General features: G+C 34.9%; 1 protein-coding gene across 1 annotated transcript in view; it reads right to left on the bottom strand.

Moving 5' to 3' along the window:
- LOC106715101 overlaps nucleotides 1-25675 on the bottom strand; it is a 63120-nt gene that overhangs the window by 12708 nt on the left and 24737 nt on the right. Inside the window, exons 2-39 of the mRNA XM_045683420.1 lie at nucleotides 15546-15642; nucleotides 15139-15229; nucleotides 14781-14910; nucleotides 14463-14605; nucleotides 14182-14309; nucleotides 13830-14006; nucleotides 13336-13502; nucleotides 12875-13165; nucleotides 12488-12740; nucleotides 12083-12265; nucleotides 11612-11844; nucleotides 11015-11228; nucleotides 10636-10812; nucleotides 10324-10547; nucleotides 9811-9956; nucleotides 9547-9677; nucleotides 9168-9359; nucleotides 8593-8798; nucleotides 7949-8163; nucleotides 7478-7608; nucleotides 7186-7374; nucleotides 6273-6988; nucleotides 5822-6071; nucleotides 5474-5656; nucleotides 5038-5297; nucleotides 4739-4907; nucleotides 4339-4505; nucleotides 3913-4165; nucleotides 3478-3612; nucleotides 3180-3391; nucleotides 2883-3016; nucleotides 2339-2469; nucleotides 1988-2203; nucleotides 1498-1702; nucleotides 1213-1353; nucleotides 954-1093; nucleotides 373-600; nucleotides 94-229 (exon numbers count right to left, since the gene is read on the bottom strand). Of these exons, the coding sequence (XP_045539376.1) occupies nucleotides 94-229; nucleotides 373-600; nucleotides 954-1093; nucleotides 1213-1353; nucleotides 1498-1702; nucleotides 1988-2203; nucleotides 2339-2469; nucleotides 2883-3016; nucleotides 3180-3391; nucleotides 3478-3612; nucleotides 3913-4165; nucleotides 4339-4505; nucleotides 4739-4907; nucleotides 5038-5297; nucleotides 5474-5656; nucleotides 5822-6071; nucleotides 6273-6988; nucleotides 7186-7374; nucleotides 7478-7608; nucleotides 7949-8163; nucleotides 8593-8798; nucleotides 9168-9359; nucleotides 9547-9677; nucleotides 9811-9956; nucleotides 10324-10547; nucleotides 10636-10812; nucleotides 11015-11228; nucleotides 11612-11844; nucleotides 12083-12265; nucleotides 12488-12740; nucleotides 12875-13165; nucleotides 13336-13502; nucleotides 13830-14006; nucleotides 14182-14309; nucleotides 14463-14605; nucleotides 14781-14910; nucleotides 15139-15229; nucleotides 15546-15611 (7363 nt within the window). The 5' untranslated portion in view covers nucleotides 15612-15642. The remainder of the gene's footprint in view (nucleotides 1-93; nucleotides 230-372; nucleotides 601-953; nucleotides 1094-1212; nucleotides 1354-1497; nucleotides 1703-1987; nucleotides 2204-2338; nucleotides 2470-2882; nucleotides 3017-3179; nucleotides 3392-3477; nucleotides 3613-3912; nucleotides 4166-4338; nucleotides 4506-4738; nucleotides 4908-5037; nucleotides 5298-5473; nucleotides 5657-5821; nucleotides 6072-6272; nucleotides 6989-7185; nucleotides 7375-7477; nucleotides 7609-7948; nucleotides 8164-8592; nucleotides 8799-9167; nucleotides 9360-9546; nucleotides 9678-9810; nucleotides 9957-10323; nucleotides 10548-10635; nucleotides 10813-11014; nucleotides 11229-11611; nucleotides 11845-12082; nucleotides 12266-12487; nucleotides 12741-12874; nucleotides 13166-13335; nucleotides 13503-13829; nucleotides 14007-14181; nucleotides 14310-14462; nucleotides 14606-14780; nucleotides 14911-15138; nucleotides 15230-15545; nucleotides 15643-25675) is intronic.

Raw genomic sequence — 25675 nt, 5'->3', positions numbered from 1 at the left:
CTATATTACTTATTTATAACGTTTTAGAACTATTTGATTATTTCCGTGTCTCTGGTGAGTGTTAATAAAATAATATGCATTAAAATAAATTACCAGCGGAGAACTCGTTGACTCTCAATAGTTTGACAGCCTCGAGGCTGAGCTGGTGCTCGTCAGACACAGGTCTGAAGCGGTTCAGGTTCACGCACTCCAGGATGTTGGAGCCCTTCTGCAGGATGCTGCCCAAGTCCTATAATATAGTTGTTGTTACAAATGATGTACGGAACCCTTAAATACATAAATAAATTCATCAAAATACGAATAATGGTATCCAGGAATATTGTCTTTATCTGTGGTTGATTTATTTTTTTCTTTTTACTGGTCGTTGCTCACCTGCACATCACCTAACTTGTTGAAAACCTTCTCAACATCCATCTCCGGTATTTGCACGTCTCCGAACAGTTCCGTCTTGATTGCTTGTGTTGCTGGCGCCGCGAGCAGCTGCTGTAAGGCTGCAAGGCCGTCGCGGTGAGATGACAACGTCCCCACCGCGGGAAATGCGTTTGCGAACCTCTGCACTAGTTCTACCATCTGCACCATTGGTGCAAATGTCTCGTTTGCCTGGAATAGTTCAACATAGTTCTGCTGTGTCCATGACAATAGAGCATATTCATGGCCACTCATGGCCATTCATAGCACGTAGCATGGAGACGACAAATAACAACAGATTGTTATAACGTTACAATGTCGTTTGCTTAGCCTTGAATGATGAGAGAGTTAAATGTAAATAGTATTTTGTAAACCTGTAGGCTATTGAATAGTTGTTATAGTTGTTGTTATTTCTTCACAATTTTACCAAGAATTGATTGATGTCTTAATGCTAATTTACCGCAACGTAGAGCAAGTGATATCTTCCTTAACGTCATAAGTGGAATTAGGATACTTCAGAACTTATTTACGTAGTTGATTGTTACCTTCTGTATGATGTGGTGCACGTTGGGTGTGACAGGCGTGTACAGGATCTTGCCCATCACAAGCGGCTTCACAAAGCTCCACACGATCTTGCCGCCGTCGACGCTCACGATCTGTTTGTACATGGATCGGCAGAAGTCCGCTGAAATTGACAAGATTAAAAATAACATATACAGAAAGATGACAAATCTTGAGACTTTAAATTAGTTTTTTTTTTAATTAGAGGTAATTATTTCGCTGTATAGGTAAAACAAAACGTACTCGGTAACACTTCCAATTGCTCAGCATCGGCTTCACTGGATAAGTCTTTGGTTTCGACGACGGACTTGAAGAACCTATTGATTTGCGTGTTGAACGGTTTGCCGCACACCATCCTGCCCGCCGCCGCCATGAACTCGCCACCTGAAATATTAACACTAGGTACTGTTTTATCCTATTTTATACCAAGTGTGTAATGCGTGTTTGTAAAAACGTAAAGAATAATATTCTATCTCCTTCTTGCGATAAGAAAATCACAGTTCAATGTTAAGAGTTTCAGGTGCATACCTCCAAACAAACTATCAAAGGAGAAATCCTTCTTGAAGTAGTCGAGCACGGGCTCGTCAGCCAGCAGCCCGCTAACGCGTTCAAAGCTGTCCCTGACTGTGGGCAGTAGCGCAGCAAGCTGTGGGAAGCTGTCCAGCACCAGCTCGCCGCGCTGTGCCGACAGATCCGACGCTGCGTAAAGCTCACGGAGTAGCCAGTCTTTTATCTATAAAATGCATACAAAAAAATGCTAAAGAAGTATACTTAACATTGGTAACTTCCTTACATTATTTTTATTTATTATTATGCTTCTTCGTTTACTAAATAGAGCCTATTATTTTTTTTTCCTTTCGATGGTATAGCCAACAAAATTGTTGTTTTGCTGTGAAATGCAACAAATGCAATCTCATTTAGTTTTAGTGTGTTAGTTCTTCACAATTCCAGTACTGGCTAGTATTTAGCTTGTATACAACGCAAACCATTGATTCACAAATAGAGAAGACTTGCTTACATTGTTAATAATATACGAGTAGTCCAAGTTCTGCAGTAGGACGGACACGATCTTCTTGGCTGTATCCTCGTCCAGGTCGCAGAACTGTTCCGCCAGCGCGCCCAGCACGTCGTCCAGGGTCACCACATCCAAATTGGCGGGTACCAACACCCGCGCCAGGTCCTCCGCCTCGCATACCAATTGCCTGATGTGGAACGTATCCTTTGAAGCCAGGATCTAATGGATGCAAGTCGACGATGTTTATATTCGACAAAAAATATTAAGTTTTACATTTTTTAAATTACAGATTCTTTTAAAGTAGTCATTCACTAACAGAAAGCAATTATTTGATGAAACGCAAACAATTAGTACCGGTTTGAACTGTAGATGTCCGGCGTGTATGCGCGGCGCGGCCACCGACCAGAAGTTGGTGTTGTTGATGCCCAGCGCGCTCAGCTCCACCTCCAGCTCCTCAGGGTCAGAGAATAACTCCGATACTGGAACTGAAACGAATATTTTTTAATTATGTACATCACGTTAAAACGTGAAACATGTTAACCAAAACTATTTTTAAAAAATCTACTAGGCTTCTAGTTATTTAAAAAAAAAAAGTGGGACCCATCTGCAAGCACTTCCTTTCGATTAAAATATTTTTTATCAAAATCGGACCACCAGAGGCGGAGTTTCGCGGTAACACACATATAAAAAAAAATACAGTCGAATTGATAACCTCCTTCTTTTTGAAGTCGGCTAAAAAGGCAAGCGTTTTTATTTGGTGCATTTTGTTTAATATTAAATTGTACTATTCATCTACAATCTTATGAAACGTTCGTATAATGACGACACAGATCATAAAAAAACAGAGATATGTTTTGTATATGTCTTTGAGTAGTAGGAACTCACGGTAAAATTTTACCTTTAATATCTTCCTCAATTAATGAGTTCCTTATCTGTTGCAGCACCAGTAAGCCACGGCTGACATCGAGCAGATTACTTTGTAGATCGTAAGCTTTTATTAATGGTGTAAGTTCGGTTGTTAATCCGTGCAAGCTGGAAGAAAAATAAGTCAACTTGAAATTAAATATTAATTGATTATTATTTTTTTAAATTAAGTTTGCAGGATTAGGTTAAACTTTTCGGCTTTTAAGTGATAAATGGTTTTAGTTTTTGTAGATAGCAGAGGGATCGAAAACGATAAGCTGTAACTGTGTACCTATAAACAATGCTGCCGAGTGTATCATCAGTGAGGAGTTGTATGGCGGTGTCAATGATAGCAACCAGCCTGCCTTGCGCCACACCCCACACGTCCATTGTACTGACGACACCCAACAGTCGAGCCACGTCACCAACTAACGCTTCGAAATGTTCCAGAATATTCGATATGAATTTGTAACTCCAGAACTCTTCATCTTGCAACATTGGTAGCTGTCAAATAATTGTAATTTTCAGTTTTCAGTTAAAAACTTTTTAATAACAAAGAAAACTGTAAGAAGTTATAATAAGTAACTTACATCTTCATCAATTAATGTTCTGTTTAGGTTATTAACAATGACACTAATGACTTTGTTACAATCACAGCTCTCGCAAAGATCCTGCCAGGTCTCATCACTTTTAAATATTAAATCATCCGGTTGTAGGTTATTTATCTATAAAGAAAATATTATTGTAGACAAATAATTAACTATCCGACTGACTCAAGGTAATCTGTAGTCTAAACAACTAAGCGTGAATTTCTGAGACCAAAACATCCGTTTAAACATACTACAAACTTTTACTGAGATTTTGGTAAAGAAACCCAGGGTGAACCAGTTTTGACGGGGGGTTGTCATTCGACTCATATTTTCACAACGAGTTTTACAGTCGGTTGGGTTTTTGGATTTTTTAACTAACAAATAGTAATTTTTACTTTTTATTCCTGAAACGTTTATTGAAGAATTAATACTTACAGCTTGTACACTAACTTTGCTATCTTCAACAGCTTTGACAAGATACTCTTTCTTGATGATTTCCTTTAAATTTTTCGTTACATCAAAATTTTTACTGAAGTAACTTTTGAGTGGAACCTTCACGTCAAGTCTGTGAGCTACTGCTGCCTGCAGATCTTTTAGATATTCCACCTCTTTGATGCCGTCCACTTCTTTTAAGTGAGGTAACTCTGCGCGTATTAATTTAAACGTATGTGCTACGACTTTCGCAAATCTGGAAAATTTTAATATTACAAAAGACTGTTTTAAAATTTGAGATGAATTTGAATTTTGTGAACAAACTTCAGTGTTTTAACTGCTTATTTCGCAGTTTAGTCTTCGAGATATAAAATAAGATGGATATTCTAGAATAGATGGTAGATTATGTTCAGATGATTGAGGACTTACAAAGTAGCATTTCCAAAGGCATTTTTAGTAACATTGTAGGTTAGACATTGCGATATCTTTGTGGTTGGCGACATTATGTCTTCTAGAAGATGTTGCTTCACCAACTCTAAGAACTCGTTCATAGACTTGTTGAGTTCAAACTTTGTATAATTTCGAAATGATATTAACTGAAACAACATAAAAAGTTAAAGTTTCGCCAAACTCAGAGTAACTGTCACACTCAGAGACTTATGATAATTAATTAGGCACTCCCTTAGTGGCCATTTAACGCTGGTGTCTGAGTGTAGAAGCAAGTGTGATCTCTAAATAAGCAAATTTTTTCTTTTTTTTTAAGGTTGAACCAAGTTTCAGTTTTTTAGAATCTTAGTATATTCTAATTTATCCTTATCAAAAATCTCACCTCTTTGATGGCCATATCCCAGTGAAAATCGTTCTTTAGTGTGTGGTAGACATTGACCAAGTCCATGTCCTGCAAGTGACAGAGCAAGTTGTCGTACTCCTGCTTCTTGTACAACTGGAGGTTTAGCTGTTTGAACCACGTCGTGAATTGAGAGCAAAGAGTGCACTGACTGGTGGAAAAAAGATTATTTTAAGAATTACTTGAGAGGTAAGAATCATTTAAAGTAGGAAACAATAAGTTCAGAATCGAAAGTTATTTTTAGATGAACGTTGAAATAAAAAATTAAAGGAAGATCTTACCTGTTATTTAGCAACAATGTACCGGCATCAACAATGTTTGCTAATATTCCAAAAGACGCTTTGGTGAGCGTTTCCGTAGAAAGCAACGCGACAGCTGATGATCTAAACCTCTTCAGTTTATTCTCGGTCACCCATTCCGGTGTTTGAGGGGAGTTCGGCCCGTTTATTATTTTATCTAAATTAGATTCTATTCTTGTTATATCTATATTTAGAGCTGTATAGTTCACGTCTGTTGATATTTTTAAATTACTGTCAAATACCTGAAATAACAAGAAGTAATTAATTCATTTGAGTAAAAATAAGTGAATGAAAATGTTTATACCTAGAATGAACTATATTGTTAAAAAGAGTAAATCATTCAAATATCACTTGGATTTTCAAAGGAAAAATGAAAAAAAATCCGTATTTAATCATTCTATCAAATAAAAAATATCACCTGAGAAGCAAAGCGTAAGGGCATCAATTCTTTGACTAGTTCCGTGGTGTCATCTAAGCAGAACTGTTGCTTGAAGCTGTCCAGCGCGCCGGTCTCATCCGGGATGTACTCTGACATCGAGACGTTGGACTTGCAGAAGTCTTCCTTGCTGTTCACATTGATCTCTCGGATCAGGCGCACCCACTGGAATAATACTTTGTTGTAATTTATACCTTGTCACTTCTGAACATAAGGTTTTTTTAGCTATTTCAATTTAGTAGTTATAAGTACCACTTGTGCAATAAATGTAAGGTTTTTAAAAACTCTCCTGGATATCTAGATGATTTTTAGTAGATAATTTTTACTTACGCGTATTTTATCCAAATTGTTCAAAATATCATCAGCTATGTCGAAAATTTTCTCGACATTGTTCAAGAACGTGGTAGCAAATGGTCCATTGTATAATTCCCTCAGTTGTTTCCACCAATTGCCCCCCGATAAGAATGTGATGATGACTTCTTGATGCTGCACGTTGTTGTGAAGGTACTTCAGATACACTGGTATACCAAGATCGTAGGCGTATTTGAGGGATAATTTCAAAGACTTTATGATTTCTTTTCTGTAAAACAAATAGACGTTAAAAAAGGGACTATTTGAATATTTGCAAAGTTTTTTTAATAAATGATTACTTAAAGTTTTACAGCAGACAATTTCTGAAATTACAAATTAAGTTTTGACTAGTACGTTAATTATTGTTTGCAATTCTAATTTCAGATATTGCTAGGGATATTATGTTTAAGTTAATTATTAAATACTTTACCTTGATTTTAGGAACTTAGATATATCATCAACGTCTTCTTCATCTTTACGTAGTACATTAACGAGGTGACGTAAGCTCAGTCTTGCATTGTCTAAATCACTTTCTGTATCGACCATAGAAAATATTACATCGTAATTCATTTGACATATTTGTGCTTTTACTTTATCATTATCAATTAATATATCTTTGGTTGTATCGTTGTTCTTTAAACGATTGCATGTTTCTACGAAAGCGTTTGTTAATTTATTTTCTTCGTTATTCAATAAATTATTTGTAATCGTATCGAAAAATACTGCAATACCGTCCGTTGGTCTTCTTTTGAATATTTTTTTAAGTGCTGATATATCATCTTTCATTGCTTTCAGTTTGTCTTCGTCTACGTTAGGAACTTGAATGCTTACATTTTCTATTTTATCTAATACCTTATTAATTATTGTAACTATTCTAGTTAAATATGTTGTAGATATCAGTAATTTCTTGTTAGCTTCGTTAAACATGAGATAGGAAGGGTTTGAGTTATTAATTTTATAATTTAGCATGATATCGACAGATTTTATAAGTTTTTCCCTCATACTGTCGATGTTAATGTTTTCTTTGATATTACTTTTGTTGTGCGCGAGTTCTCTCATGAAGGTCGATAATTCATTTGCCTTGTTATATGCGCTTTCGAAGGTACTGTTCAAATCATCTACTAAAGATGTAAAGAAATAGTATTGCTGAAAAAGATTTTTTTTTCATGAATAATGTCGATTTTAAAGTTATTTTTCAGCCTGTTGAAATCACCTACGTAATAAATTTACTAACCGTACAATTACACTGCCATTTTATACAGAATACAATATGTATACGTGTAATCAATACAAGTGTCACGACAGTGGAATTCTACGGTTAGAATGTTAGTGTGGGTACTTACAGGTTTAGCAACTACATCCATGATGACGTTATCTCCTCTAGGCAGCGAGATCCAGTAGAGGAAGGAGGGGCAGACGAAGGGCTGTACCCGAGCGATGATGTCCTGATCGATGGGTCCGCCCGGCGCCGGCACCAGACTCTTCACGACGGCCTCGCAATCCCAGAAAGTACTTTGTGTTGCGCGTCGGATCTGAAATTGTTTGAATTATATGTTACAAACCTGTTTCAGTTTACTAAGTTATTATCTTTTTAATGGTAGATAAATCCTAAATGGTAGATATCTCAGTCATTACCTGGCTCATGAAGCCGAAATCAACGAATGAGTTTGCCAACACTCCGATAAAGTCCGGCAACCTTTCATATAGCAAGTACAGACTCGTTTTCTTTGTAAAACCCACCAGTTGGAGTAAATTTGCGTCCGGTTCTGAAAATTTAGTTATTAGATTTACACTTTACACTTAAACTATATTAAATAAACACAAAACTAAACAAAATAACTAATGTGTTTTCAATTTTCTTCGTGTATAATATACTAGCTTTTACCCGCGACTTCGTCCGCGTGGAATAAAAAAAATGCACACAAGATAAAAAAAGTTCCTATGTCCGTCTCCTAGTTCTAGCTACCCCATCAATTTTCGGCTAAATCAGTTCGACCGATAACTAATGTGTTTTCAATATTCTTAGTGTATAATATATTAAGCCAAGAGTAGACAAAGATAACAGATTTAATTTAGCATGATCAGCCGCAATTTTACAATACTTGCCATTGATCTCTTTAAAATAAGACAACAGGTCATCAGCTACATTGCTGACGGTGAGCGACAGGAACTTGAGAATGTTAAGAACTGTGGTGCGAGCGAGGTCGCTGCAATCGCCCTCGCAGTTCAACAAAGACCGCCACAAACTGACCAAAGGAGTGCCAGGCTTCACTGGCACATGAATTGAGTTCAACACAACGTCCATCTTGGTGAAAAGATTCCTGAGGATTATGATTTTTTTTATTTTAATACTGTTTATTACGTTTATTTGAAATAATAGACGTAATAAACTCTGTAGAAAAATATAAACATTGTTAATTGTTACCATAACTAATTAAAATCATAACCACTTTGTAAAATTTGTAAAATTTGATTGTAGTATGTTTGATTTGAATTGTATATTTTGTGGTCTGTGGGGCGGGCGCCTGGTGATCCATCACACAGGGTATCACCCTAGTTTGGACACCAGTCCCTTACCCATAGGGAAAACAATAAAGTTATTTTATTTATTTATTTTTATTTGTTGGCAAATTTCTAAAAACCATTACGTATTGCTTATTAAAAAAACATAAAACCTTACTGACTACATACGCGCGACAAAAAAATCCTTCGCGTCTTTAGGGAAAAAAGAAAAATAACCGTTTATTTACCTTAAAATTGGGACGCTTTGTGTATTATTTAACACATCGACAGCATGTCGCCAGGCTGTCATCAATGTAACGCTATCGGCAGGCTCGTCTAGTGCGTCCAGCAAAATATTTTTGACTATATCAAAGTCTTCTATAAAATAATCAAATGCTCCCGAAAAACGGAGAAATATGTGCGGCCCAAAGTCTTTGCTGTTTAGATTTGACTGCTGAAAAAAAACAAGAAATAATTAAAATATTAATTCTTTTAACTGTATTAATAAAAAAAAAACCTGTTAAAAGTTGTATAAATTAAAAACATCAGCACGACAGCAAATGCTTCATTTTCTTTGTTAAATTCACTTAGGTATTTACAAAAACAATTCCATCTATCTTTAATATATTATATACTACATTTCGTTGTTTTCACGTAGACTTCCCGCGCGATTCTCTTTTTATCCTCTATATTTTTACTTAACCAAAAAGGCAAAGGTCATGGTTACCGGTATATCATCCTTTTGGCAGAATGTTTAATTCTGCACTCAACAAAGTAAAATCTGATCAAGTTATTTAACTGCTTTTTATCGAGATTTACTTACGTCTCTAAAAATATATTTAGATTTTAAATACAAGTTCCATTCGTTCTGTGTACTTTGAGACATACACAGTAGGCTTTCTATGCCTCTCACAGTCTCTTTGGAAGAGTTGGTCAACTTCAGAATGTCACCCAAACTGGTGTCGGAACACGGCCATGATTTGTTTGCGTTCATTATTTCTATTATTGGTTCTATCTGTAAAACAAAAATCGAAGTTGAAACTGTACACGTGTGAAAACCTAATCAAGCATTACCTATTTTGAAACCACTGTTCAAAAACACATTGTCATTTCGTTACATATTGGGTTTGTCTGTTTATTTTAGTTTTTAATCCTACGATCTCCATAGTTCCTGTCAAGTCAAAAACTTTTATAGATCTCACCTTTGTGTCATCTCTGGCCACCAGGTCGACTGTCTCGTGAAGCAGCTGCGGGAAGTAAGGAATGACTCGCTTCAAGCTGGCTACCGTGTCTGACGGTAAGGGAGATGTAATCGTTTCGTTTTTTAGAATAGCTGAAAGTACAACATAAATCAAAGCGTTACTGACATAAATCTATGAAGTAGTCAATTGAATTAATCTTTCTTTAGATCAATCTTAAGGTTTGATTATTGGGTTATTGTTGTAATGTCTGTTTGTGAAGAATACCTTGAATTAACTTCACCACATCGTCTATGAGCAGCATCGGGCCCGTAATCACACCGATGCCGTATTTAAACTGAAGCCAAACGTCGCTCGTTATATCGAAGATATCCCGGTCCATAAGATCTAAGATTTCAAATGCCAGTTTCATACTGAAAATTAAATATTAATTATATTTAATTATTATAGTCGACCAATCATAGTTAATTTGGATACTAATAAGTCTGGGTAAAGCTGATTGGTTTCGTCTAAGCCAACCGTCATTTTTTATTTTTACCAGATAATTTATATAATGAGGTGTCAAATAGGTAACTGTACGTTATCCAATCAAAAAAGAATGAATTTTTTGTACGTGATATTTCGAAAAATAAAAATACATTATCATAAGTTAATTTAACGACATTCCAATCAAAGTAGGATTATGTAAGTATATAATAATATACATTTTAATAAATGAACGTAATAAAAATAAATAATGTTTACTTTTTTAATTGTTATCATAAATATTGTTGTATTTACCTTAAGGTCATGCTCCAATTTCTTGGACTGAACCAGAATTTCTTAACTTCTTTTATCATGTTCGCAACATTACGACTCATCTCTTCGTTCATACCGTAGCTTTTATATTCAAGTAAGTAAGGATAGAAATTATCTATTTTTTTGTACAGATTCCGAAGACCTTCTATGAGTTTCGTCCATTGGATTCCAGATGTTTTTCCACTTCCTGTCATTATTAATTTTATCTAAAACAGAAGTTTAGCTATTTATTAAAAATTTACTCATTATTTTGTGAATAACATTTCATCATAAATTTCTTTTAAAAATACTAACAGCTTTGCCCAGATTTGAATCACGTTTCAATACATTTTCGAATACTTCGCTGATATTACATAGAGTTGTTACAACCTCTTCTTTGTTTACGTCTGGTGGAAATTCTAAATACTTCGAAGCGGTAACAACACCTCTACACATTGAATCTAGACTGAAAGTTGTCAGCAACTTGAACAGCTGAAAAAGATATGAAATACATCAATGCGCTATTATCTGAAAAGATAAACATTTTTTTCATGTTTGTCAAACTTTTTATTTGATACACTTCATCATGTTTGATGAATCATCAAATAATAAATAAATTTAATTATACTCTAGTCGTTTTAGTCTACTATTGTCTATTAATAATTTTTCTAAATAAAAAAAAAAATCGTAGTACCTTCTGCTGTTCTAATGCAGTAGTCAATATAGTTGTAAGTACAGCTGGGTATAATATTTTGGCTTTTTCCGCGACTTCTACTGGCGTGTTATCTATGTCTTTGTTCAAAGCTTCTATAATCGTTGTAGCGTCTATTAGGAATGGCGCTATTTTATATTCTAATACAGGATTCTGTTTGACCACCGCTTTGGCCAGCGCCACGTGAACTGTGACTCTGAAATAAAAATGTTTCCCAGTTAAAGTTTTAAGTTTCTCAGATTTGTTGGTTTAGCAATTCCTACTTATTAAATGAAACTAGCTTTAGTCTGCGTGGAATTGAAATAATAATATAATATAATATAAATATATATAATATAAATATAATAAATATAGCCCATGTTACTTAGTTGAAATGTAGCTTACTAATGGCAAACGAATTTTTGAAATCGGTCCAGTAGTTTTGGAGTTTATTAGGTACATACAAAAATACAAATCTTTCTGCTTTATAATATTTTCATAGATATAGATTAAGATTTATTCAAAGGCAAACGATTTAATTTATCGGCTTGTTTACGAAGAAAGAATTTAGAACTTCAATTATACATATTTGTTTCTTACAAGATATGATTTCCAACGTGTTTTTTATTACGAATTATATTAACGATGTCAGAATTTGTGTTGACATCTATAACATTACTCCAATTTACGTGTCTCGGTTCTTCGTCATCCAAATTATTAATAGTTCTACTGAAGTTCCTGAGAACATCGAAGTCATGATCTAAAGAATAAAGTTGAGAATTTGTGTCTTTTCCTAAAGTCTCTTGAATAAAAAGTGAGGCCATCGCGTTAATCTGAAAAGATAAATAAAATTCAAACCTTTAAATGCTTTGTATAGGTCTTATTAGATCTCAATCGAGGCGAGTAATATTAGCGTACCATATGTTGTGGTTCGCCTTAATAGAATGGAGTAAACTTATGGTTGAGAAATAAATGAACAAAGAGAACTCATATTGGTCTACTTCGATACACTTTATAGCCGTGAGGAAATATGTTATGATATTCATAAATATTGCATTTATCTTTACTTACACTGCTCCTGACGCTGAGGATTCCTAAAGAGTGTATCATATCTTTGAGGTATTCCTTCAGCGAGTCTTTGCACAGCTTGTCATGTAACTCGGCCACTTCTGGTACGTCTATCTCGAAGAACTTTTGTAACTTTCTTTTATCACAAAATACCTCACCAGGAGAGTCCAGTTTTGATGTTAAAATCTAGAAATTAAACAAAATGAATTAGATATTGTATGGCTATAAATGTACAAAATGACGATGTAAGTGGGAAGATAAGCAAGAGTTTTGGCTCCATTTGTCCTATTGCAAATGTTAGAGAGAGAGAGAGAGAGAGAGTCAGAAGTTTATCATAAAAAAGATTGTATTTCTTCGAATAAAAAGTTAATAAATTATCATGATCTTGAACATACAAAATAATTTTACCTGAACTCTTTCCGGATCGGATAAAGCCTCTAAGCTCTTTTCAAAAATGTGCGCAGGCAGGGACAGCACCGCCTCCATCCCTTGGGGATGTCTCAGGGTGACATTATACATTATTTCCTCCAAGTGCACGTTAATGTAGATCACTTTCTCCGCCTCCTCTATCAGTTTCGTCACCAGGGTGGAGTAGAATAATACATCATGCTTCGTCTTATCCGGCAGCCATTTGTAAATGAAATTTGTAATACGAGACAATCTGTAAAAATCGATATACGTTGAGTAAAGTGCAAACTTGTTAATAGGATTGAATGTTTAATGCCCAAATGTTTAGGCTTATTTTTTTAAGCTTTTTCCGAAACTTCTGTAATGTAGTATTTTGTAAATACTTACACGTTGAATATATCAATGGAAACACTGTTGTCAGTTAAATCTTGGAAGGCTTCCTTAGCATTAGAAAATATATTGGACACGCCATTCACAGTTGATCTTAATTTATTTTCTCCCATTACACTATAAGTAGATAGTCCATTATTTGTTCCAATAGACTTCATTCTTTGCTTTTCTAAGAATTTATTTAAATATTTAACGACCATTACGGCTGAATCTGCGAAGTCTCTGATAAATTTGAAAGACTGTGTCTCGCCGAAATTCGGTTCGAAGTAGTCAAGGACGTTGGAAATCCTGTAAAATTCAATTTTGTATCAAAATAAAAGTTAAATCACGTATCACTTATCTTCAACAACATCATTCTCTTGTTTCATTATTAATATTATAAAGTATTTCAGTTAAACATCTACCAGAAAAAAACTTTGCTGTATTTAAATAAAGAATCATTCTAAAGTGATACTAACACATCAAGTTGTATGTATGTGAAGTCAGGAGTCTCATTATGCAGGATCTCAGTGACCTCCGGCGGCAGGAAACTTTGCAGTGACGCCATGCGCAGCACCGCACCAGCCATCTTCCCCAAATCTAACATCCTCTCGTCTTTCGATAACTTGTAGTACATGTTGCCTAACTGTTGTCATAATATGCACGTAATAAAGTAACAAGTTAATTTAAAAAAAACTATAATTTGTTAATTATTATCTAACTATGTTTACTATATTTATGACCATAATCATCTGTGGATTGACTTCAGGGCAAAATATCTGATGATCTCTTCTAATTTAATTAAGACGTTATGTCTATTAGGAATCTAAGGTCACAATTCAATTAGTTTTTTTTTATTATTTATAATGTTGAAAAAAGTTACACTTACACAGTTACACTTTCAATTATACCATGCCTCGCAAAACTGCAGTTTGACTGCAGTTATGTTGCCGTAATCGTATCTGAAACTTACCATCTGTAAATATTTGCCCAAATCCATCTCTAGTAATAAGTCCATGGTCAATTTTTGCATGCTTGATGAAGAAAGTGAACAAATCTTCTGCACAAACATCTCCATGTTATTTTTATCCATTTTTATTGTTTTTGTCATCGAATCTATGTCACATGTGTTGAACTTTCCTTGCATAATCTGTAATTGTATTATAATTATATAATCAACATTCACAATCATGTTACAATGGTTTCCCAATTTCGGCATTGATTATTTTATACAGATTTATGCATCAACCTACATGACTGCATTATTATAGGAATAATGCAGTTTTCTCACGATCTGCTACGTAGCATACAATTTATTTACTTACACCCTCAAAACTTAATGCTGAATCCATCAAACTGTTGGCGAGTGGTTCCTCAATTTCTATTTCTATTTTTAAATATCGCTTAACTCTGTCAGGATTCCGGAACAGTTCTTTTACGCGTAGACCATGCTCTGAAATCAATGACGAAAGCTTTATAACGATCTTTTCTAATCACTAAATTCCTAGATTTCAATAAATTCTAATCGGTGTGATAATATTTAGTCTGATGATAAACTATGCAGGTTTTCTACATTACATCGAAGATTTTAAAACACAGTACTAACTGGCTATATAGACAAAGTCGGGAACATCAGCGACCTCTGACACAGTGGCGAGCAGCTTGAGCGCGTCTGGCATCGACGATGCTGTTTCCAGAATCGAGGAGTTTGAGAACAACGGTGCGAACTGCTGCTTTATTTGTGTCAACCTGTTACCAAAGATTATTTGTGATAGTAATATTGATATGTGATAGAGAGTTAAAAAAACAGACTGTTCTTATAGCTTACATATTAATGGCACCACTGACATACTCAGCCAGTTCAGTACGATCTTTTGGAAATTCGAACATTGAAATAATCTTGTCGTTATATATTAAAACTTACTTAGATTTAGAATACGAGGGTATCTCTTCGTATTCCTCCATTGGAGAGCATTCGTTGTTGACGCTGCAAATAAAGGACTGCAGGAAGTTCATGACTCCCGCAGTGGGCAGCGCGCGGGCAGGAAACTGACCTGCGTACAACGTTGCTTTCGTAAATGTTACTAAGCTCTAGGTAATGTTGGTTCAAATGTTTTACTAAGAAGATTATTATTGTCCTTAAATTAAAATCGTCTGTCCTAAATGTATGACGCAACATATTTTATTCGCTTCTAATTCTTGTTTACTTCCATGTTAATAAACAATTTTATTAATAAGCTACTAGAAGTATGTAAAATTATATAATAAAATAGTAAACTTACACGTGGGATAATCTTGGTTGTCAACGTTGATCCTTACGATGTAGAGACTCATTATGACGACAGTGCCCCACACAACGCCTGCCAGTGTTATCTACAAAGTAAATCAATTGCCTGTCAAGCAAGTCAATGAGGTAATGAGGTACTGCACATAGCCCTGCCGGGTCGTTGACAGACCCCAAGGCACACCTGGACCAGTTTCGGAATCATACTTATACTTCCGAAGGAAAAGCTATTGCATAGCTATAGGTCACATAGAAAGGTCAGAGGTGTTACAGGTTCACAAAAAATAGAAACTCATAGCCTATCTCCCTAGATCACGGTCCTGAATACTTATGTACGTCAGTTCCGCTCGATGCAGTAGAATTATTGTGGTGAATTCCGGTAAGTCAGTGATAACAAAATCTTACCGGATTTCTTTTCCTAATGAGGTAGTCCTTCCACAGCAGCAGCCGAAGTTGCCGGCTCGCCGCCATCTTGTCACTTGTATATTTAATGCCACCATCACTGCAAACAAAATAAACAACACTTAATGTATTGACATTTGTAAAGTTCAACATGATCGCATGCTTTTGCGTCGGCGTTAAAACTCATACTAGGCTCAAGAGTACTCAGTACTTCTTTTTTTTTACAAATTTTCCATTGATGGTGAACAACTTTTACAATACGTTACATACAAGCAAGTAACTGTAACAAAGAGTGTTTACCTCACATTTCTTTTTTGTTTATAGTACAGCAAAACGTAGCATTTTGTTTTTTGCCGGATTGTGATAACAGTATGAGCAGAGGGGATAGGCAAATGTTAAATTAAAGCCACCGCGATCCACAAACTAAAACTAGTTACATTTTTTAGAATGCAGAAAGACATGCGACATTTTATTAGCTAGAGCTCTTCGACTTATCACTGTAACCTTAGAGTTACACTGCAGAAATACTTGCACTTAAATCATATTGTTTCAGAGCAAACTTTATCAGAGAAAATGAGCGGGATAACAGTATATGTCTACAAAAGTATTACGACAGAGAAAACCTACTGTGACCTTCAAATCGAAGATAGTTTTTGTTTATTTATTTATTTATTTATTTATTTATTTATTTATTTACATGGCAGACTTACAGCTAGAAAACAACAGTATTATAAACAAGATAGTTAACATACAGCTAATTACAAGTCCACACTTATAGCATTGGTTTAGTTAATTTGTCAGTCAGCACAGGAAATATAAAAGTAAGTAATTAAATTTACTGCTCAAGTTATTTGAAAAAATCTCGGCTAAGGCAACTCCTCGCTGAGGACACACTAATTGCAAATGGGTCTATATCATGCTTCTTGCACAGTATGTTGAAACTGGAGCTCGCACGCACCACGCACGTATTCTGCCTGTAGTTGGTTGACGCATACGGTACGCTTATAATGGGATTGTATCGACGGGATTTGCTAGGTACGCTAAAGTTGATTTTGGATAGTAATTCCGGACAGTCAATATAATTTTTTAATATTTTGTGGACGAACATAAAATCGGCAGTCTCACGACGGTTGATCAGCGGCAATAAATGAAATTTTTTACAAAGTGAGATGTAGTCTTTAGAGTGATAAGGTATTCTTTGGTGAAAGCAAAGGAACTTAATGAATCGTTTCTGAATATTTTCTAACCTGTCGATATATTTATGGTATCGGGGATTCCAAATTTGCGACGCATACTCTAGATGGCTTCTGACGTAGGTACAGTAGAGTATTTTAAGAGTCTTAGCTTCAGTGAAACATTTAGCGAGTCGCATGATAAACCCGAGCGACTTGGAGGCTTTTTTGGCAATAGTATCAACATGCATATTGAAGAGCAAATTGCTGTCATGATGAACGCCTAAATCCCGGGTATTTGTGTATTTAGGCAGACTTTGACCACCCAGCGTATAGGAAGTATTAAATATCATACGTTTTCGAGTATAGGTAATTACCGAGCACTTCAAAGGGTTAAGATCGAGTTTATTAGTGACGCAATAATTTTCTAATCGACAGAGATCGGCCTGAAGTGCTTTCATGTCATCAAACGACGATATTGTGGTAAATATTTTCATGTCATCGGCAAAACACAATAGGTTTGAAGACTCAAGGCAGGAAGCAATGTCGTTTACATAGATCACAAATAATAAGGGCCCGAGCAAGGAGCCTTGGGGAACACCGCTAGGCACAGTAATCCAACTCGAAATGTAGTTATTTAGTACGACAGCCTGAGATCTATTGTCAATGTACGATGAAAACCACCGAAGTAGGTCACCCCTTATACCTATATTACAGAGCTTATGTAATAGGATGTCATAATTTATACGATCAAATGCCTTGCTGTAGTCGGTATATACTACATCTACCTGGTCGCCTCTGTCCATAGCTTCGCTAAGGAAATCGTTGAACAGTGTGAGGTTTGTGACTGTTGATCGCCCTCGTAAGAAACCATGCTGAAATGGAGTAAAAGACGAAGCTACGGCCGAATATAATTGCTCATGAACAATTTTTTCAAAGACTTTGGCGACGACGCAAAGCTTTGAGATAGGTCTATAATTACTTATTTCATTTTTAGGACCTTTTTTATGTATAGGCGTGATGTACGCAGATTTCCAGATACGAGGAAATACGCACATTTGAAGGGACTTTTGGAAAAGAAGTGAAATAGGCAAAGATATAGTCGAGGAACAATTTACAAGAAGTTTGGGTGAAATGTTATCTGGCCCAGCTCCTTTCGATAGATCTAAGTTACGAAGAATGTTTTTCACTTTGTCAACTTTAACTTCCACACTACATATATCAGATTGCGGCGATGTTGACTGGGAAAATGGGGGCAAGTTTGGATTATCATTTTGTTTTGACTGGTTGTTAATGGTACAGGGATTAAGAAAAGACGTGTAGAAAAAGGAAGAGAACGCCTCGCAGATTGCACTCCCATCAGAGAAGGATTCATTATTGTAGACAAGAGTACTAGGGACAGTATGCGAGTTATAACGGTTTTTAACAAAACTCCAAAAAGCCTTGGGATTATTTTTAATAGAATTTACACAGCGATTAATATAATTTTGGTAACATTTAGCTTCCATGGTTTTTACTCTGTCACGCAATAGCTTGAATGTTAGATTATCTGACCTATTACCATAATTCTTAAATTTTTTAAAGTATTTATATTTTTCTTTAATGGTTTTTATAAGAGGCAAGTCAAACCACACCGGATATGATTTATTATTAATTCTCTTACGGGGAATATGTTTATTTTGTAGGTGTGTTATGGTTTCATTAAAAAACTCAACGGACTCATCAACAGTCCGCTGTGCAAATTCTTTGTCCCAGTCGATTGAGGATATGTCCTTGTTTAAGGATTCAAAATCTCCTTTACTGAAAATGTAGCGCATTCCTGGAGCGCAATCCAGAGGTGGCAACAAACTAACTTTGATGTCAATTAGTAGTGCGGGGTGGTAGGCGTCAATAGGAACGAGGGGGTCTGGACACTCAATTACCGAAACTACGTTATTCGAGAGTACTAGGTCTAAAATTTTACCATATCTATTGGTCACACCGTTATACTGCCCTAGGCCCATCGTAAATAACCCATCCACTAGCGCAACTTCATCACGGCTAGAGTGATTCTCTGGATTAAAACATAGGTGATCGGACCTCCATAGAATTCCACTCAAGTTAAAGTCGCCTAATATCACAAATATGTCGGTTTTATTATTGTTGTTGATCACTGTCCCACTGAGCGTCGACAGAAAATTGTCAAGTTGCGAAGAGAATGAGAGACCATTGCTCTGCTTACATAAATAAACAACACAGATGTGCATAGTTATATGGTCGCGTGAGTCACGGTTTTTAATTCGAATTTTTATCCAGAGATCCTCGGCTGTGGAGTGCAAGAGTGGGTTCGGGGAGGCAAGTAACTCCCTCCGCGTTGCGATGAGTACACCACCGCCAAGGACCTGCCCAGTCAAGTTATAATCACGATCACGTCGCCATACCATATACCTTTCATCAAAGAACTCCGAATCGAGTATACTACTATTTAACCATGTCTCTGTCAACACAATAATATCGTATGAATGTAATTGCAACTGTCGATAAAAGGCATCGGTTTTACTTCTTAGCCCCCGTACGTTTTGATAAAAAATATTTAACTTTTGTTCACCGATATACGCGCCTGTAAGTTAGAACAACAGTTGTACAGAAATCATTATAAATTTTAAAAACATTCATATATTTAAAATCGAAGTTAAGTAATACACGATTAATATTATTGCATATAGAAAGTGGGTGCATCGAAGTTAGTTTCGTATAATAAATATTTGTTAACTTTGGTATCGTTGAGTTAAAGCAGAATGGGAGATAGAAGTGCATATTAATTAGTGCGGGCGCGAGCGAGCTGCAGATAGTTAATTGTATTGAACAAAGAGCAGTTACAGACCTCAATAACGAGGCAGGGGTGTTAAACCTTTTCCAAGTATGTAAAATGTTAATATTATTACAGATTGATGAATTTAATACAAAAATAAAATAAAAATCTTGTAAGGAGATAAACGTAGAAGATGGATAACATTTTAAATAATTTTGTTTAAATCTGTCTCCTTCCTAATAATAATAGTTTTCGACGAGGTATTTTTCCTGATATGTATTTTACCATACTTTACCCATACAAATGTGTAATTGCGTTCTTTGGCTATGGCTTTAACTTTACTTAATAATTGTTTTGACTCGACGGTGAGATGATCGTTTATGTAGACACGCTGCGGTGAACAGTGAAATCCCAAGTTTGACGTCGTAAGTTCCTTAACAGCACGCGCTGCAGCAATAAATTCTTCTTTGATGTAACGGTTTAAGAAGCTGACTATGATAAGTTTTTCTTTAGAGTTCTGCATGGGGACTCTGGAAATATAGTTTATTGCCGATTTGGGGCAGTTATATTTGACTTCACGGCAGATAGACTCCATAATACTGAACAAATTTTCATTGGTTTTCAGAGGTACGCCTTTGATCTCAACATTGTTCAGTCTTGATCTTTGGTCATCTGAGGCCAATTTAAATTGCAGTTTGGCCATGTCAGCTTGAACAATATTCACTGAGTCCCGTAATGCAACGGTAGTGCCTACTGTGGCCTCTAGTTCTACAAGCTTAGCCTGAAAGTCGTCAAGCCTGCCGCTTGAGAACTCGGAAAACATTTTAAGCTCGGAAAGCTCCTCTTTTATAGTTTTTATATCGTCTACTAAGGTTGGCAAATTCACTAGTTGTCGCCTTATATCTCTGATTTCACATAAAATCACGTCAAGTGATGCAGACACCGACGGCTCCGAAGCAGATGCAGGCATAGTAGGCGAGGAAGGACGACATTGCGGACACTTCCATTGGGCTCTTCTTTCTGTGCCCAGCTTCCTCCAGCCTGACTCGGTTATATTGGCACAACCAAAGTCCAATTGCTTTTTGCATATGCCACACTTAGCACCATCGTTAAACTGGACACTACAAATACCGCACGTCTTCATTATGTGTTTGCGAAAAAGGTTGACGATATATGACTTTACAAGTAAAAATAGATATATATTATCGAAAGCGAAATACGTGTTCACTGGCTGTGATCTGACTGAATACTGTGATTTGATCGTTTGATCGACATTGTGCAACAACCAAAATTATATTAACAGCAGTAATTGTACAATGGCCACAGTAACAGAGTGTCAAATAATAGTATGAGCGGAGCTAAATATTGTGACAAGTGGACGTGCGGGGATTATCAAAGTTTACTAAAGTACTACATAACAAGTGTTGTTGTTAGTACAACATGACAAGTGATGTCTATAGGTCAGAGTGCAAACATTAATAAGGAAAATGTACAAAAAAATTGCTTTGGTCAATTAAACTGATATTGGCAAACAGTCAATGCTAGAAAAATAATAAATTGAATTTAAATATCCTATGAAACTGCAATATTTTTAAAGTATTTCAAGTAATTAAAAGACAATCAGGAAAAAATATTTGACTAGACATTTCGATATTATTAATCAAATTATCCCTCCTAAAAAGATTCCTTCTTTCCACACTCAATGACCAGTTCTTGTAACATTTTACATCGTCTACATAGAGTTTGATATAAGTCGTTAAATGCGATACGATGAATCGATATACGCAGTTCCACCTTCTAGAACCTTCCATCATTTCCTGATTTGCTCTGTAAAACGCGCTTGACATTTGTATGTGAATTACTATGAATGGCCCTTATTAAGGTTACAATGAGATGTTACTATGAGTCACTTAAAGTACTTTTAATTCAAGATACGTAGATGTAAAAAAAAAAAGAAAATTGCAAAAGATAAGATAGTACTTACAAATAAGACGATTAAGAATTTGAGAAAGTTTCTTCCTAAGTTTGGGTTCCAACCGTCTAAGTATACAAACAACCTTTGGTATATTTTGATATGAAATGCGTCATACACAGATATTCTTAGATAAAAATACATAATTTATTAAAAAAAAATAGATAATTTAATCTTTTTATTTTATTTTATTACAACATTAATAACGAACTGTTCCAGCAATATTACACGTGGACTGAAAAAATATAATTTTACTTATATGTAATTGTAAAAACGTTACTCTCAGAGCTAACTTTTTAAAAATTAATCTTTGTTCTTATAGCCTTAGTATAGATAATAATTATTTACAATAAAAAACAGAAGCGAGTGTTTTTAAACTTGAAGATTCTTCTACTATTTCTCTTATAATTTATTTATCGCCGCCCATTGGTCGAAATTTGGTCGAATCCAGGTGGCCGTATGCTCGTTTGCCACCTTATGATATAAAAAAAAACGTATTAATATATAACTTCTATTTATAACTTGGTATCCTCTAAGTTATGACATTATACTTGTTCTGCTAACCTTAATTAACTTGATCGTCACAGCGTATCCTTGATCTTTGACTGTTATTAGTGTAACGTTTAATACTTCTTCAATTTATTTTTATAATAATTATGTTTAATGGATTGTATATTTTAAAATCACTGACGTATCGCAATTTTCCTCAAATGTCATTTCAGGCAAGATAAGTCGTATAAGACTAGCTTTCGCGACTGTTCTTCCGGACTACGTTCTACACCTATGCCAAATTTCAGCGACATCAGTTGAGTCGTTCTGGAGATACCTAATAACAAATATCCATTCATCCAAACATTCGCTTTTATAAAAACAGTAAGAGTTCAGTTGCTCGCGATTTCGTTTGCGGAAACTTAAAAGCTTCTAGTAATAAATATAGCCTATGTCGCCTGGCGATGGTTCCAAAGATTTTTTAAAATCCATTCAGTAGTATCGGAGCCTAGTCAGTACAAACAACCAATCAAATCTTTCCTCTTTATAGTATATACAAGAAGACATCCACAGTTTTTTTATGTTATCGCAAATTCTTAACTAGATCCTTTATCTATTTAACATCGCTCCTAGAGGTCTCTGATATTTACAAAGCTTATTTCATGCATGTTACCCACTATGTTAGGAGATGACATATTTAAAATTTAACTAATAAATCTAATATCATAAATGCGAATGTTTGGATGGATGGATGTTTTTTAGAAGGTATTTCCAGAACGGCTTAACGAATCTCGATGAAATTTGGCATAGATGTAAAACACATAGGCTATTAGTTAATTTTTGTTTCATTCCGCGCAGACGGTGTCCCGGGCGACAGCTAGTGATTTAATTTTTTTTTTCATGTTATAGTTACAACAAATCAACTACATACCTATTTGTTGGTTCGTGTTAATTTCAATAGTTTTAAAGAAAAATTTAGAAATCTAACAAATGAGAGCAAAAATCAGTGTTGCAATTTTTTTTTCTTACTTAACATCTACTTAGAGTCTAGTCTAGGTCTAGCTAGACCTGCTGGAGCTACAAGCGATCGACTGGCAGGAGAAGGCACAGGAAAGACAACTCTGGCGATCTCTTGTGTCGGAGGCCAAGACCCACTTTGGGTCGCTGCGCCAGCGGAGTAAGTAAGTAACATCTACTTATAATTTATTTTATAAAATTACAAAGCGTAAATTCATCATTTTATAACTTTGTTGAATTCAACACTTTGTAGTGTTTTGTAACAAATGATTTCTACGTGACTTTAGATGGACTTGGCTATCTTATAATAAATATCTTATAAGACGTGTCTTCAAGTATAATTGACTTTCTGACGTGCTTGTCGACCTCGCAGTTAACTTGACAATTTTAAGAGCGTAACTTAGTTTAAGTGACTATGATGAATTAAAATTGTATAGTCTTCTTTTGAAAGTTCTTGAAAGTGTATCAGTGGGTGAGTCTTTAGAAATAATTATATATAGAGTAATTTATTTTTTAAAGAATTTAAGATTAACTAATTCAAATCACATGGCAGTTAAAATAATTGTTACTAGTTGAATTTATATTTAAGTGACAAAAAGCTGGGATTACATCAAAATGTTATAGATGTAAACATATTTATTCTATACAAAATAGTGTGATTTATTCACGCCATATTGTCAATGACCTTGAATTAAAATAAATTATATTCTAAAATTTAAACGGATTACACCTATTTCCTTTATATTTCCTGATGTTTCTTTGTGAAAAGTTTAAAAGTTACATACAATCCAAGGTATTTTATGAATGCAAATACTCTTTTTTATAATGCAAAATATTTCCGTGTTATTTTTTATTATTTATCGTTAATAATTGAGTTAAATAAAAATTTAGTTAGAGGTGAATAACTCGATCTTACAAAATATTTATGGAAAGAAGAGATATTATTATTTATTATATAAAAGACGAGTGAGATATTTTCTTATTTAATTGGTAAGTTTGTTGAAATAAGGTCTACGTGAGCAACAAACAGAGTGTGTGTTGAGGCGAAAACATGTAGCATAATATGACATTGAATCTTACTAATATTATAATTGCGAATGTTAAGATGGATGGAAGTTTGTTAAAAGGTACTGCATGGATCTCGATGAAATTTGTTATAGATATAGAACATAGTCTGAAAGAAAACATAGGTTACTAATTAAGTTTTTTTTTTTAATTTCGCGGTGACGGAGTTGCGGGCGACAACTAATGACAGATAATTTGTGACATTCTTATTTTTTTTCTTGCTTTTGTCTTTCGTTCTTTCTTTCTTTAGACATGAATCTTGTCTTTTTTCTGATTGCGTCGCTTTGTCGCGATTGTCAATGTGTAGTAACAGTTTTATTATTATGTATGTTATCTTATTGTGTTAATGTAGAACCAGTTTATAGCATCTTATTAAAGCAGTTATTAATTTCAGACAATTTACATAAGCCTTGAAGAAATTATAAAGCGTGAAGTAAAGTGATCTATGAGGTATATGAATCACTCCTAGCATACGAGACAATGTATGTACACTTGGGGAGGAACTTTACTTTAGTGTTTATAGTGTCTGTGTGTATATAGATCAAAATTCAAACTTATGACCACAGTCGAAGACGTTAATTTCCTACCCATTTCTTTTACTTGGTAAGTTATGACGCGCTATGACTATTAGATCGAAAACTTGTGTAGCAACAAACGTATGTGGTTAATTATTGTTCTACTAGTAATAAAGAATTGTACGATATTCGATCCTAAATGGGAAGGGAATTTAATTCTCTGACAATGCATAAATATGTTAATTCATTGCAGCTGTAATCAAATTAAACTCATTACAATCTTCGACGATTCGTTTCTAATGACAGTTCGTGATGGAATTACTCGGATGGTAGCACAGCACATCCCGCATGACTGGCAAGGCTCTTACGAATTACATATTACTATGTTTCGACTGTCGAAAGATAAATGTTATTGTTATCTCACTTATACACTTTGAAAAAATAAAGACAACAATATGTTTCGTCACAAGTTTCTCAGCAGTGCAATTTCACGGTTACATACAACTGGCTGAACAGTTTCCAGTTCGTCATTGTGATTTTCATGTGGACAGGAAGTTTGATTGTGTGTTTGAACGAAAATTAGATGCTCCTAGTCTGTTCATTTCGACATATAATGTTTTTGTCAAATTGTCAACATGAACGCTGTGAAATGATGTGATCTGTACATCAAGTATCATTTCGAGAACAATCCATATTATAAAAATTGAATTTTTCATTTTAAAACGGAACTTTATTTCGGTGTACAAACAAGGTAATAATGAAGTTAGACGTTTCTGTAACAAAAAAGGTAATACCTTACTGAGTAATTAAACGCAGAGTTCATTATGCGTCTTCGTCGTCTTTTGTTTCATGTTTTTTTTTAATTTTGGTTTTATACAAAAATCCTTTACAGATATAACAATTCTGTTTCGAACATCATAAAAGAATTTAAATTAAATCTAATTTTTCCATGACATTTTTCGGTTGAATATTGGGTACAGCCGAGAAATTGAGGAGTAATTGAGGAGAAATTGAGGAGGCAGAAGGTTAGCGTGGTTTGGACATGTTATGCGGAGGGATGATAATCATATAAACAAAAAAGTAATGAGATTGAATGTGGATGGCTATAAAGG

The sequence above is a fragment of the Papilio machaon genome, chromosome 22 (assembly GCF_912999745.1).
Source record: "Papilio machaon chromosome 22, ilPapMach1.1, whole genome shotgun sequence".
NCBI classification, from domain to species: Eukaryota; Metazoa; Arthropoda; class Insecta; order Lepidoptera; family Papilionidae; genus Papilio; species Papilio machaon.
This window is presented reverse-complemented; position numbering and strand designations above follow the sequence as displayed.